Source organism: Jaculus jaculus, chromosome X (assembly GCF_020740685.1).
Source record: "Jaculus jaculus isolate mJacJac1 chromosome X, mJacJac1.mat.Y.cur, whole genome shotgun sequence".
Classification (NCBI taxonomy): Eukaryota; Metazoa; Chordata; class Mammalia; order Rodentia; family Dipodidae; genus Jaculus; species Jaculus jaculus.
Genome location: NC_059125.1, coordinates 147,584,695 through 147,596,914, shown reverse-complemented (window position 1 = coordinate 147,596,914; position 12,220 = coordinate 147,584,695). Strand labels below are relative to the sequence as shown.

At 41.4% G+C, this 12,220-nt stretch overlaps 1 protein-coding gene across 3 annotated transcripts in view; it reads left to right on the top strand.

The window, feature by feature from the left end:
• Ids (iduronate 2-sulfatase) overlaps positions 1–11,450 on the top strand; it is a 40,613-nt gene extending 29,163 nt beyond the window's left edge. Inside the window, exons 8-10 of one of the 3 annotated variants that reach the window (XM_045140381.1) lie at positions 414–587; positions 5,783–5,965; positions 11,371–11,450. In XM_045140381.1, the coding sequence (XP_044996316.1) occupies positions 414–587; positions 5,783–5,965; positions 11,371–11,435 (422 nt within the window). In that variant the 3' untranslated portion in view covers positions 11,436–11,450. Of the gene's footprint in view, positions 1–413; positions 588–5,782; positions 9,325–11,370 lie in introns of those variants that run through there. The other 2 variants (XM_045140382.1, XM_045140379.1) reach the window with 2 other exon arrangements.
• Positions 11,451–12,220: the final 770 nt, after the last annotated feature.

Here is a 12,220-nt window from a genome sequence, read left to right as displayed (position 1 = left end):
GTAGAACTCAGAGTGGGTTTTCATCATTACTTGCTTATTAGAAGGAGGTATTTTAGTTTGGAAATTTGAGTATTTATTTATTTATATTTTGAGGTAGGGTCTCTCTCCAGCCCAGGCTGACCTGGAACTCACTGTAACCCCAGCCTGACCTCCAACTCACAGTGTTCCTCCTACCTGAGTCTCACAGCAAGTTTTTCTGTTTTATAGATTTCTTCTTTGGGGACAGATATCTGACTTTGAATAAAGCAGCATTCAGATGAAGTCACCCTTTTGTGGTAATGCTTGAGGAATTTCCTAAGTTGATGAGCTTTTGTTTTTTCTGGCCTTTACAATGGGAAATGAAATGGTGTCTAAAGTAAACAAGCCATGGTATAATTTATTTTGTTTTATTGTGTGTTTTTTTTATGATACAGGGTGGGCCCTAGGTGAACACGGAGAATGGGCCAAGTACAGCAATTTTGATGTCACTACACGTGTGCCCCTGATGTTCTATGTTCCTGGAAGGACAGCTTCACTCCCACAAGCAGGCGAAAAGCTTTTCCCTTACAGAGACCCTTTTGACTCTAACTCAGCATTGATGGATCCAGGTATAAAATTCAGTGAAGTGATGAGTGCCTATATAGTGTACATATGAACCATTGGATTGAGTCCCAAGCCATGGGTGTACATAGTCAGTGTAGTACTATTTAGTTTCTGCTTACTCCTTTACACTCCCCATGCTCTGAGTTGACAAGTATGACCACTATCCACAGGGAGGATTGAGGGTGGAGGGCTGAAGGAGCATATGACATTCCCAAGGTGAGGAGGGCTACTGTACAGGTGATACTAGCGTGTACCAGACCTTAGAGGAAGGGGCTGGAGGACTGCCACAGCTGAGTCTTCCCAGAAGATGACTGGAACCCTTAACATACATATTTTGGTGGCTACTCAGTCCTTTCTGCAGGAATATTTTCCGTTTTGGAGCTCTTTGCCCAGTGGACTCACTAGATCTGTAAGTGAACTAGGTCATTTTGCTCTGTGCTCCCACACCGTAAAGAGTGAGTTTACTTTGAGGTCTACATCCCATTCTGTCCATCCTTTGCAAACAGATACCCTTCCTGCTGTGTGAGGTGACTTGTGTTGGGTCATGGGCATTTCAAACACAAATTGTGTAATCAGTTGGTGATTGTTTTTTTTCAAAGTACTTGTCCCATGAACTATACTCAAGCAGATGTGTCCCCTTTTCAGACTGACATGCTTCATCCACCTACAAGGCCTCAGTCTTGTACTCTGTCTTCATTCCTGTCGACACTCCCCTTGGTTTTGGACCATTTGGGCCTTTGTAGATCTCTGAGTTTGCTTTATGCTGCCAAGTTACATTTTCTGCATATTTAATTTAGGATGTTCTGTCTTTTTTCACAACATAAAGAAAAATGTTAGAGAGTTTCAAGGAATGAATTGAGTTGTTTGTTTGCTGGGATAAATCTTCTGGTGGGTCAGAGTCCTTTTTGAAACTGGGCGATACTCAGCAAGTTCTAAATTCATGTAGTGGTACTGTCATCCAGCTTTTCCCAAATTTAATCTCTAGCTTCTACCCTTTCTCGGAACTGTAATTGGATTTTCCGTTTGACCAACCTAACATGTCTGGAGCCATTCCACCTTTGTCTTAGTTACTTTCTCATTCCATCATGACGTGGGAAGCATGGAGTTAGGAGCTTGAGGTCACTAGTTGAGGTAACAGTGAGGAAGCAATCACTGCTGGTGCTCGGATCACTTTCTCCTTTTTATTCAGTCCAGGACCTCAGCCCATGGGATAGTGTTGCCCGCAGTTATCAATTAACATTATCTAGAAGACACCTCACACGTATGCTCAGATTTTTTTTCCCCTTAGTGATTCTAAGTTCTGTCAAGTTGACAACTAGCAATTAGCCATCATAACCATTGCCCTTGTGTTTGACAATCTCCTCTCAGGTGGCAATAGTTGCTTAGGCCAAAAAATATTGTAGACACAGGCCTATAATGGCAGCTACTTGAGGGGTTGAAATACGAGGGCCACAAGTTCAAAGCTTACCTGTCCTACAGAATGAGTTCAAGCCTCTACAAATTAATCAGAACCTAACCCAGAATACAAAAGGAGGGCTTGGGATGTAGCTCAGTGAATCTTTTCTAGCACATAAGAGGCCCTGGGTTCAACCCCTAGTAAATACAAAAAAATTACAGAATCTTTTCAACACTTTGTTCTTTCATTCTCTATGTGTAGTATGCAGTCAATCAAGAAACCTATTCTTTTTTTTCTTTTGATTTATTTTTATTTATTTATTTATTAGAGACAGGGGGGGTGTGAATGGGCATGCCAGGGCCTCTAGCACTGCAAATGAACTCCAGATGCATGTGCCACTATGTCCATCTGGCTTATGTGGGGTCTGGAGAATCGAACCTTGGTCCTTAGGATTTTCAGGCATGCACCTTAACCACTAAGCCATCTCCAGCCCAAGAACCTATTCTTCATTCAGAATCTGTCTCTGCCCCTTCTCACCACCATCATCGCTGGAATGAAAGAAAGAAAAAGAGAGAGAGGAGAGAGAGAGAGAGAGAGAAGGAGAGAGGGCAGGAGGGAGGAAGGAAGGGAGCAGAGAAGAGAAAAGAAGAAAAGAAAAAGAATAGAAAAGAAAGTGCAGAATTGGGAGCCTGCTGTGCTGCTACCTCACTGTGCATAAACATCCTTGCAGTGGTTAACAAAGCCTTAAGAGGTCACATTGCACAGCGTTGCTTAAACTTGCCCCTTCAGTAAGTATCACAATCAGTTGTTCTGTGTAGTGCTTTCCCTTGAGTAGATCCCTCTTCTCTCCTCCTCTTCCTCCTCCTCCTTCCCCTCCTCCTCCTCCTCCCCCTCCTCCTCCTCCTTCCCCTCCTCTTCCTCCCCCTCCCCCTCCTCCTCTCCCTCCCCTCTTCCTCTCCCCCTTCCTCCTCTCTTCTTTCTTCTTTTTTTTTGTTTTTGGAGGTAGGGTCTCAGCCCAGTTTGACCTGGAACTCATTCTGCAGCTCCAAGCTGGCCTTGAACTCACAGTAGTCCTACCTCTGCTTCCAAAATGCTGGGACCAAAGGCATGTGCCATTATACTCAGCTTATTTTTAACTTTTTATTGATAATTTCCATAATTACAAGTAATACCTTCCTACCACTCTCCCTTTTTCCTCTCCCAAGTTCCCCCTCCACTGAATCTTATGTTCTTTCCAACTAGTCTCTCTTCTATTTTAATGCCATCATTTTTGTCCTCCTAATTTTTTTTTTTTTTAGGTAGGGTCTCACTCTAGCCCAGGCTGACCTGGAATTCACTATGTAGTCTCAGGATGGTCTCGAACTCATGGTGATCCTCCTACCTCTGCCTCCCTAGTGCTGGGATTAAAGGTGTGCACCACCATGCCTGGCTTGTCCTATTTTTTAAAATGTTATTTATTTATTTATTTGCAAGGAAAGAGAAAGAGAGAGAATGAGCATACCAGTACATCTTGCCATGAACTCCAGATGCATGTGCCACCTTGTGCATCTGGCTTTATGTGTATACTAGGAACCAAACCCGGGTTGTCAGGCTTTGCAAGCAAGCCCCTTTAACCATCTCTCCAGCTCCCTTGCCCTTCTATTATGCACATCTTTTGTAGTTAGCATCAGCCACTGAGCCTATGAGTATCAAGGCCACTTTGTGTCTGGAAGACAGTATTGTAAGCAATCCTACCCTTCCGTTGGCTCTTAAATTCTTTTTGCTACCTCTTCTACAGTGGGCACTCAGCCTTGAAGGGACTGATATTTATGTCTCACTTAGTGTTGAACATGCCACTGTCATTTCTTCTCAGCACTTTGGTGAGTTTTGAGTCACCCCAGTTGTCTGACAAGAGAAATTTATCCAACCAAGAGTGAGAGTAGCATTAATATATGGGCATAAACTATTTAGAGGGTACTTTGGTGGGCAAAATATATCAATTTAGCCAGACAATAGTACTACTTTCCTCCTTATGGCTTGTGACCTCCCCACAAACTCTTAACTATGCAGAAAGATTAAAATGGTAATACAAATCTGAGATCAATTTTGATGTGTTTGGATGTGTTTCTTTGAGGCAGTCTCATGTAGCTCAAGCTGGTCTCATATAGCAAAGAATGACCTTAAACTTCTCCTACCTCCATCTCCTGAGTGTTGGGATTGTAGGCTTATGCCAGCCCCAAGATGAGTTTTAGCAGGTGCCAATAAAAGTACACAATACAGATTTTATTTTATTTTTTATTTAGTTAATTTTTTTTTACTTATTCATTTATTTGAGAGAAAGAACCAAATAGAGAGAGAGAATGATCATGTCAGGGCCTCCAACCACTGCAGATGAAATCCAGATGCATGCACCCCCTTGTGTATCTGGCTGCCTGAGCACTGGGAAATGTAACCTGGGTCTTTAGGCTTCACAGGCAAGCTTCACTGCCAAGCCATCTCTCCAGCCCCTACAGTTTATTTTCTTTTAATATTTTTATTATTTGCAAGGGGAGAGAGGGTGAGAGGATTGGAGGTTGGAAGAGAATGAATGAGAATGGGCATGCCAGGATTTCTTCAACTGCAAATAAACTCCAGACACATGTGCTACTTTGTGTATCTGGCTTTACATGGGTAAGGGAGGGTGTTGAACCCAGAATACCAGGCTTTGCAGGCAAGAGCCTTTAATTACTGAACTATCTACTTCCCTAGCCCCAGGATGTAGATTTTAAAAATAGACTCTACAATGAGATGCCTAGTCATACCCATTAGGATGGCTGTTAATCAAAAACAAGTAGTGGCTGTGGTGTGGAGAAATTGGAACGCCTATGTCTTCATAGCAAGAGTGTACAATGACAGCACTGTTATAGATAACATTTTGGTAATATCTCAAAAAGCTGAAAAGAATTGCTATATGAGTGAGCAGTTATACCAGTAGGCATATACAGCACAGAAATAAAAGCAGCTATTCAGACAAAAACTTGAACATTCATACCAGAACTATTCAACAGTATTTAAAAGTGGCAAGCAGCTTGTGTCCGTCACTGGGAGGATGGACACACGCAATGTGGCATAGTATGTAGTAGAATATTGATCAGCTTTAAAAAGGAAAGGATGCCAACACATGCTGCAGCACGAGGCAAGTTTAAGAGGCATTATGCTAAGTGAAATATGCCAGGCATCAAGGATCAGATACCATCAGAGGCCACTCACATGTTTACAGTAGTCAATTTCATTGGGATAGAAAGGAGAATGGACACTGTCAGTAGAGAATGGGCAGCAGTTGTTGTGTCCCCATTAGTGCGACCAATGTATCAGCTGTATTCTGGAGGTGTTGGTGCTGATGGTGTCACAACAATGTGAGTAGATTTAAGGCCACTAAAAAGTTTTTGCCTTTCATGTTGCTTGTATTTTACAATATTAAGAAGAAAAGATCAATCAACTGCAGTTTCCAGAAAAGAGTACTATGTGTAGTAAATACCTTATTCTTCAGTGGAATCTCTTACCCAGCAGTTTGCGTTTTAATAATAGAGTTCAGCTGAATTAACTATTTGTTTCCAAAATTTTAAGTAGTTTTAAAAGGTGTCAAAAGATGGGGCGGGGGGACACCTTAGCTTTACATGTGAGTGGAGGTGGTCGTGTTTCTAAACTTACTTTGCCAAAAAGCAATGTTGTAAGCAAAACTGAAAATGGAAACAGGCTGGGTCCAGCCTGGCTCCTTCACTTATCCTTCCTAGTTCGGGTTGCTTCTGGAGTGTACTGATTCCCTTTCAATGCTGCTTGTTTCAGGTAGACGAGCTGTGTACCCTGTGGAGCTTGTATCTCTGTTCCCCACACTCGCAGGACTTGCAGGACTACAGGTTCCTCCTCGCTGCCCTATTCCTTCATTTCACGTCAAGCTGTGCAGAGAAGGTCAGAACCTTCTGAAGCACTTCCAACTCTCTGATGTAGAAGAGGATCCACACTTCTCTGGTAATCCCCGTGAGTCCATTGCCTATAGCCAGTACCCCCGGCCTGCAGATTCTCCTCAGTGGAATTCTGACAAGCCAAACTTAAAAGATATAAAGATCATGGGCTACTCCATACGCACCATAGACTACAGGTATACTGTGTGGGTTGGCTTCAATCCTGATGAATTTCTGGCTAACTTCTCTGACATCCATGCAGGGGAACTGTATTTTGTGGATTCTGACCCATTGCAGGACCACAATCTCTATAATGGCTCCCAACATGGAGAGATTCCTCAGTCATTGAGGCCTTGAGTTTTGCCAGCCATAGAGGGCACATATGTACCCCCTTGCCCCTCTTCTACCTGGGAAAAAGAGGTATTAGACACAGTCATTTTGTCGTTGCCCATTAGAAGTAACTGGAGTGGGAGGTAACCAAAACATGCATCAGCAATTTGGCTTTAAGATTGTATGACAAACATTTTAATTATTTTTATAAATTTAAAACTGGTAATTGGATTTGGGCTAGGCTAAAACACTTTAGCCCTCCTTGCCTCCCTTGCTTGTAAAGCAGTCATAGCTTTGTCACTTAATATGTACAAAGTGAAAAGGAAGTTATATTCGCATAGCTTTGTATATAAAGACCATGCTAACCAAGCATCACACTATACTTGGTTGAATTTAGTGCATTTTAAGAAGTACCCATATGTTAAATTAAGTTTTCCTCTAGGTTCCTCCTTTTGTTTATAAGTTACAAATATATCTTTGAAGTCCAGTATAGTCAAAGTATGTCAATAAGAGATGCACTTCTTTCTCAAATGTGAAATTAAATAATTCTAGAAGCAACTTACTTTAAAGTCTATCATCAATTTTTTTCTAAAATTAAAGATTTTAAAATGTGAAGGTAAAATATGCATGAAATCACTAATGTATTATTTTTTTTCCATCAAAGAATGACTAATGTTTAATAAACTGGAGACTCATATATAGGAAATTCAGTTAAATTTTTCCAGTACTCTGGCCCAAATAATAATTTGCTACAACATAATATAACTCTTCAATTCAGTGGCCATCTATTAGAAGTCTGGTATTCTCAGAGAAAAGCATTTTCAGATGCAATTTTATCTACTGAGTCACTCAAATCTTATTATTATTCTTGTTTAGAGATGGTTGATTGCAAATATCTATTTATTGAGGAGGCATAAAGTACTCTACTTCATAGTTATTAAGGAAAATATTAATTTTGTGAAGTTCTAAATTATTTTGAAGCTAATGGAAACTTTTTCATTAGTATATTATTAAGTAATTTTCAATTTTGGGGATGTAAGTTGTGTATTTCTTGAACATGAAAGTAACCAGATATGCTTGTAGTAATATAAGATTAGTTCATATCATCTTAAAAGAAAATGACTGTCCACAGTCATATCTATTGCATGACGAAGCTGATCAATCGTCAGTAATCAACAGCTTTGTAAATGTGTAATGGAGTCAGCCTGGTATAAAATGGTTTGTTATTTTTTTTTCCTTAAAAATGTCTGTGTTTCAAATTAATTTCTTAAACAGAGTATAGTAAAAGAGATTGTTACTACCATGTATTAAATTGTAGCCAAAAAGACAAGATATTATACATGACAGTAAAATTGGACTATGGTGGAGGCGTGTGAGATAATACAGTGGTCTCCTAGCATGAAGTGGCTGTCTGAGCAATGATTTGTGTCTTGTTTCCTTTAGCTTTACCCCTACTTCACAGTTACAATGTCAAGTTTGACAAAAGTTTTTAGTTCCCATCTGTTTGCTGCTCCCAGTTATCTACAATATATACACTTCATATTTTGAATGTCAAACCTTCCAAGGTCTGCTCTTGATGAAACCCTAAGCTCAACTCTGTTGTCTACTTGGTAGGCACTAGGCATGTGTGGCTGTTCAAATTTAAACCAATTGGAATTTCAAAAGATTTCTGGTCACATTGTATTTGAAGCACTGTAGAACATTTCTACCATGACAGAAAGTTCAATTGGATGGAGCTGCCCTGGATTGCCTCTGGATTTGAGCTCGATCTGTTGACTGCTGGCAAGTCCTTCTTTGAGATGGCTCTCTGCCCTGCATTTGCCCACAGACTAAGATGGAGAGGAGCAAACTGTTTGGTTTAGGCATAGAGTAGAGAGTTGGCTGTGGCCATTGGCCTCTTCCTCTCCACTCTCATCGCCATTGGCTCTATCCTTCTTCTCTCCTTCCCACGTAGTTTACCTCCCTCCCTTTTTCCTCCCCTGTTCCTAAAAGAATCCATGTGTCTTCCTAAAATCCCTCTTGACCCTGCCCTTTGAGAACACCGTCAGTGCCTACTATGGGTCTAGAAAGACCTCCGCTGAGCAGTCAGAGTCTTCCCTGGCTCCACGATGCCCCTGCCCTTGGTTGACTCTCCCTTGCCAATCCCTGCCTCCCTGGACCTCCTAGGTTGTGCCTGCTCTTCTTGGCCCCAATCCATTCATGGCCATTCTCCCCAGTCCAGCTCCCTTGTCCCCCCACCCCCACCCCCACCAAGAGGCCTAGGCTTCAGTGACTCATTGGAATGTACTGTGAGATAAAATGTAACCGTCTAAGAACCTGGTATTCACCTTACTTTTGAAAAAAGACATTTCTTTCCCATTATGAAGTTGGTGTGTTAATTATAGAAAATTGGAAAACAGAAATGTAGTAAGAGGTGAGAAAATGTGTGAATATTTCATCCTGAGATTGTCACTTAATATCTTGTCTTTTCAGGGATATGGCTTTCTTTTACACATCTGTGATCCTTCCTTTCTTTCCCCCTAAGTATTATGTATGGTTACTATGGAGTGTTGTGAAGATACTGCTGGTAGTATATTTTAATGTATGTTTTATTGTAATTTGTTTAAATTTATTTCAATTGTTATAAATTTGATTATTTCTAACTGTTCACCAATACAAAATGCTTTGATCAACCTTGTGAATAAAATGTTACTTTAGATTATTCTCTTAGGGTTGTCTCTCAGTGCCAAGTTGCCAAAAACAACTTCATTTTCTCCTCAGTCTTTTGCTACCATAGAACACTAAAATTGTAAAGCCAACAAGCATACAAATAAGAACCACAAGCTCTCCACAATAGACCCCTATAATAATAGCTGAAATTGTCCAACTGATAATTCTCTGCTTATTAATGACACTGGCCCTCATACTTTATGTACTCCTTGTGGGACATTTGCATTTCCAGTTGTGTGAATATGCCTTTAAACTTTGGTTATGGGTCTCACATTCTGATATAGTCAATTAAATTGTTCTCTGCTGTGGTATCTTTTTTCCTGTACTTTCCTATTAACCATGAATAAATCCCATCTGGAGACAGAATAAATACTCATTTTCCTCTGACTTTGTGGTTTGGTGTTTTCTTTACCTAGTGTCTCCATCCTGATTACAAGAGTGACGTGTGTGTATTGTGGGAAATGTGGGGAGAGTGGCAAGCTGTGAGGATGGAAGGAAGCCCAGGTTCCTGAGTAGAGCTACTGTTCATATTTGTGTGTTTCCTTTGTGCCCCTTTCTCACTTGCTGAAATCTATGATGTACGATCTCTGTCGTGAGTTTTTGCTTTATTATAACATTAGTAGTTTTTTGAGACAGGGGTTTGTTAATACTGTCCAGGCTGGCCTCACACTTGGTATCTTCCATCTCCTTACCTCCTGAGTGCTGGAACTGCAGGTACAGGCTGCCACATCCAGTTTAATTTGTCATGTCTGGAGCTAGAATTCAAACTCAAGCCCTCACCCATACTACAGCTGAGCCACATTTAGACTTTCGTGTATTATTCCTTGCCAGTTAAACAGGTATTGGTTAATAATTTCATGACTATCTTCCTGTACTACTCGCTCGCTCTCTCTCTCTCTCTCTCTCTTTTTTTTTTTTGGCCTGTCTCTGTGTTTGTGTGTTAGGTAGGTATGCGATGGCATGAGCACATTTAGTGTATTCATGTGTGTGGGAAGCTGTGGTGAACCATGCACATGCTTGAAAAGACCGTGGGAGAACACCACATGTCTTATCCATGATTCGTGTGTTTGTTTCCTTGAGATAGAGTCTCTTCACTGATTCTGAAGCTTTGGCGGTTTCACAAGCCCCAGTGATCCTCGAGTGTCTGCTCCCCACAGGACCGGGGTCACAGATGTGTGTGGCCACACCTAGCTATTGTGTGGGTTCTGGAAATCAAACTCAGAGGTTTCAGCCTCCCTCCAATCCTCAGGCTTGCACTGAACGTGTTCTTAACTGCTGAGTCATTTCTCTAGCCCTCATCTTTTTTTATCTGTATGTTTGCATGTCCATGTGGTGTGCATGCGTGTGTGTATGCATGTGTTGCATGGGTGTGTACACATGCCTGTGGAGGCTGGAGATTATCATTTCATGCCTTCTTGATTGCTCTCTTCTTTATTTTGCTGAGATGTTTGAATCCAGAGCTCATACATTTGGCTAGCCTGGCTAGCCAGCTAGCCCTGCTCATCCCTAGCTCAAACTCCTGAGTGTTGGTATTACAAGTGCCTTGCCATGCTCACTTGGCATTTCCACAGGTGCTGAGGATCCATACTCCAGTTCTTGTACTTGTGTAGCAAGCACTTTATGCCCTGAGCCATTTCCCCAGCCCAATCTCTCTCTCTCTCTTTTTAAACAAAAGTTTTATTTATTTGAGATAGAGGGAGAGAGAAAGGGCACTCCAGGGCCTCCACTGCAAATGAATTCCAGACACGTGTCCCACTCTGTGCGTCTGGCTCTACGTGGGTACTGGGGAATTGAACCCAGGTCATCAGGCTTTGCAAGAAAGCTGTACTTTTTTGACAACAATTCTATGTTATAATAGGCATTACGAACTGCTACAGTATGCCAAACTTAAATTTTAACATCTTAGCCACATTCAAAGCTATAGTTTATAGCTTTCTGTTATTACTGTCCATGCCCAGAACTTTCCCTTTTCTTTTGGTGTTAGTGTTGGTTGAACCCAGGCCCTCAAGTATGCCAGACAAGCATTGTACCAGTGACCTATTTTCCCAGCCTCATAACTTCTTGCAAAGCTGAAACTGTCCCATTAAATACTCCATTTCCTCCTCCAAACTCTGGGCAACCATTGTACTTGGTATCTCTATGGTCTGACTATTGTCATATAAGCACAGTCACATAGTATTGTCCTTTAGTTACCATATCATTGTAGTTGATATAGTGTTTCCAGTATTCAACCATGTCATAGCATGTGTTTGAATTGCCTTCCCTTTTGACGCAGAATAATAATGCATTTTATATATTTACTACATTTTGTTTATCCCTTCATCAATAGATGGATGCTTGCACTGTTTGTACCTTTTTATTCATACAAACAGTGCTGCTACCACCAAGGGTAGAAAGATCATCTGTTCAAATTCTTGTTCTTCATTCTTTTAGGTGTCTACTTAGCCTGCATTAATCTTCAGTCACTTAAGATGTTGGGGCATGGTGCTGAGAGGTAAGCAAGATGACTGAAGAAAGCTCACTTGGCTACAGACGAATTGTCGTGCACAGTTGTAAGCAGGTGGCTCATTCCCTTTGCCCCAAACTTTCTGCTTTACACATCTAATTCCCAAGTCATCTGTGCCTCACTGTGTGAAGGGCTTTGAGCATAATGTCTCAAATGGGTGCTCATCCCCCTTTGATTCCCAGAATCCATTCTGAAGGTTGTAGGCCTGGAAGTTTCTTGAATTCTGGCTTGAGGTCTGGTAAGAACTAGATTCCATTGTGGCTGAAGCTGTTGTCAGCCTGGCCCTCTAGATTGCCAGTACCTTTTGGGTGTCTAGGGTTCACATGAAAATGTGCAGCACTGAAGGTTGTCTTCATTGGTGTCCTCAGACTGCTCATGCCAACACTATGGGTCAGTTATCACTGCTCTTGGTCACCACTGCCTTTGCATATACTGCTGAAAGCTGCAGCTGGCGACCTGTCCCTTATCTCATTAGATGGAGCAGATACAATTTCTATTTGAATATCAGACAGTATACAGTCCATCCAGTCCAATGTGAAGTTCCTACCCTCAAGAGTTTCCCAACTGCCCCTTGATGTCCTGCCTGACATTACTGTTTTACCTATAATGCAGAGAATGCTCTTTAGTTTTTACTTTTCCACAGTTTGAAATTGTATGCCTTACAAATACACTGGTTATGCAATGGGGAAACAAATCAGAAGCTCAATGGATTATTTATTTATTTATTTTGATAGAGGAGGGGAGTGGGGGGGAGGGAGGGAGGATGGGCGTGTCAGG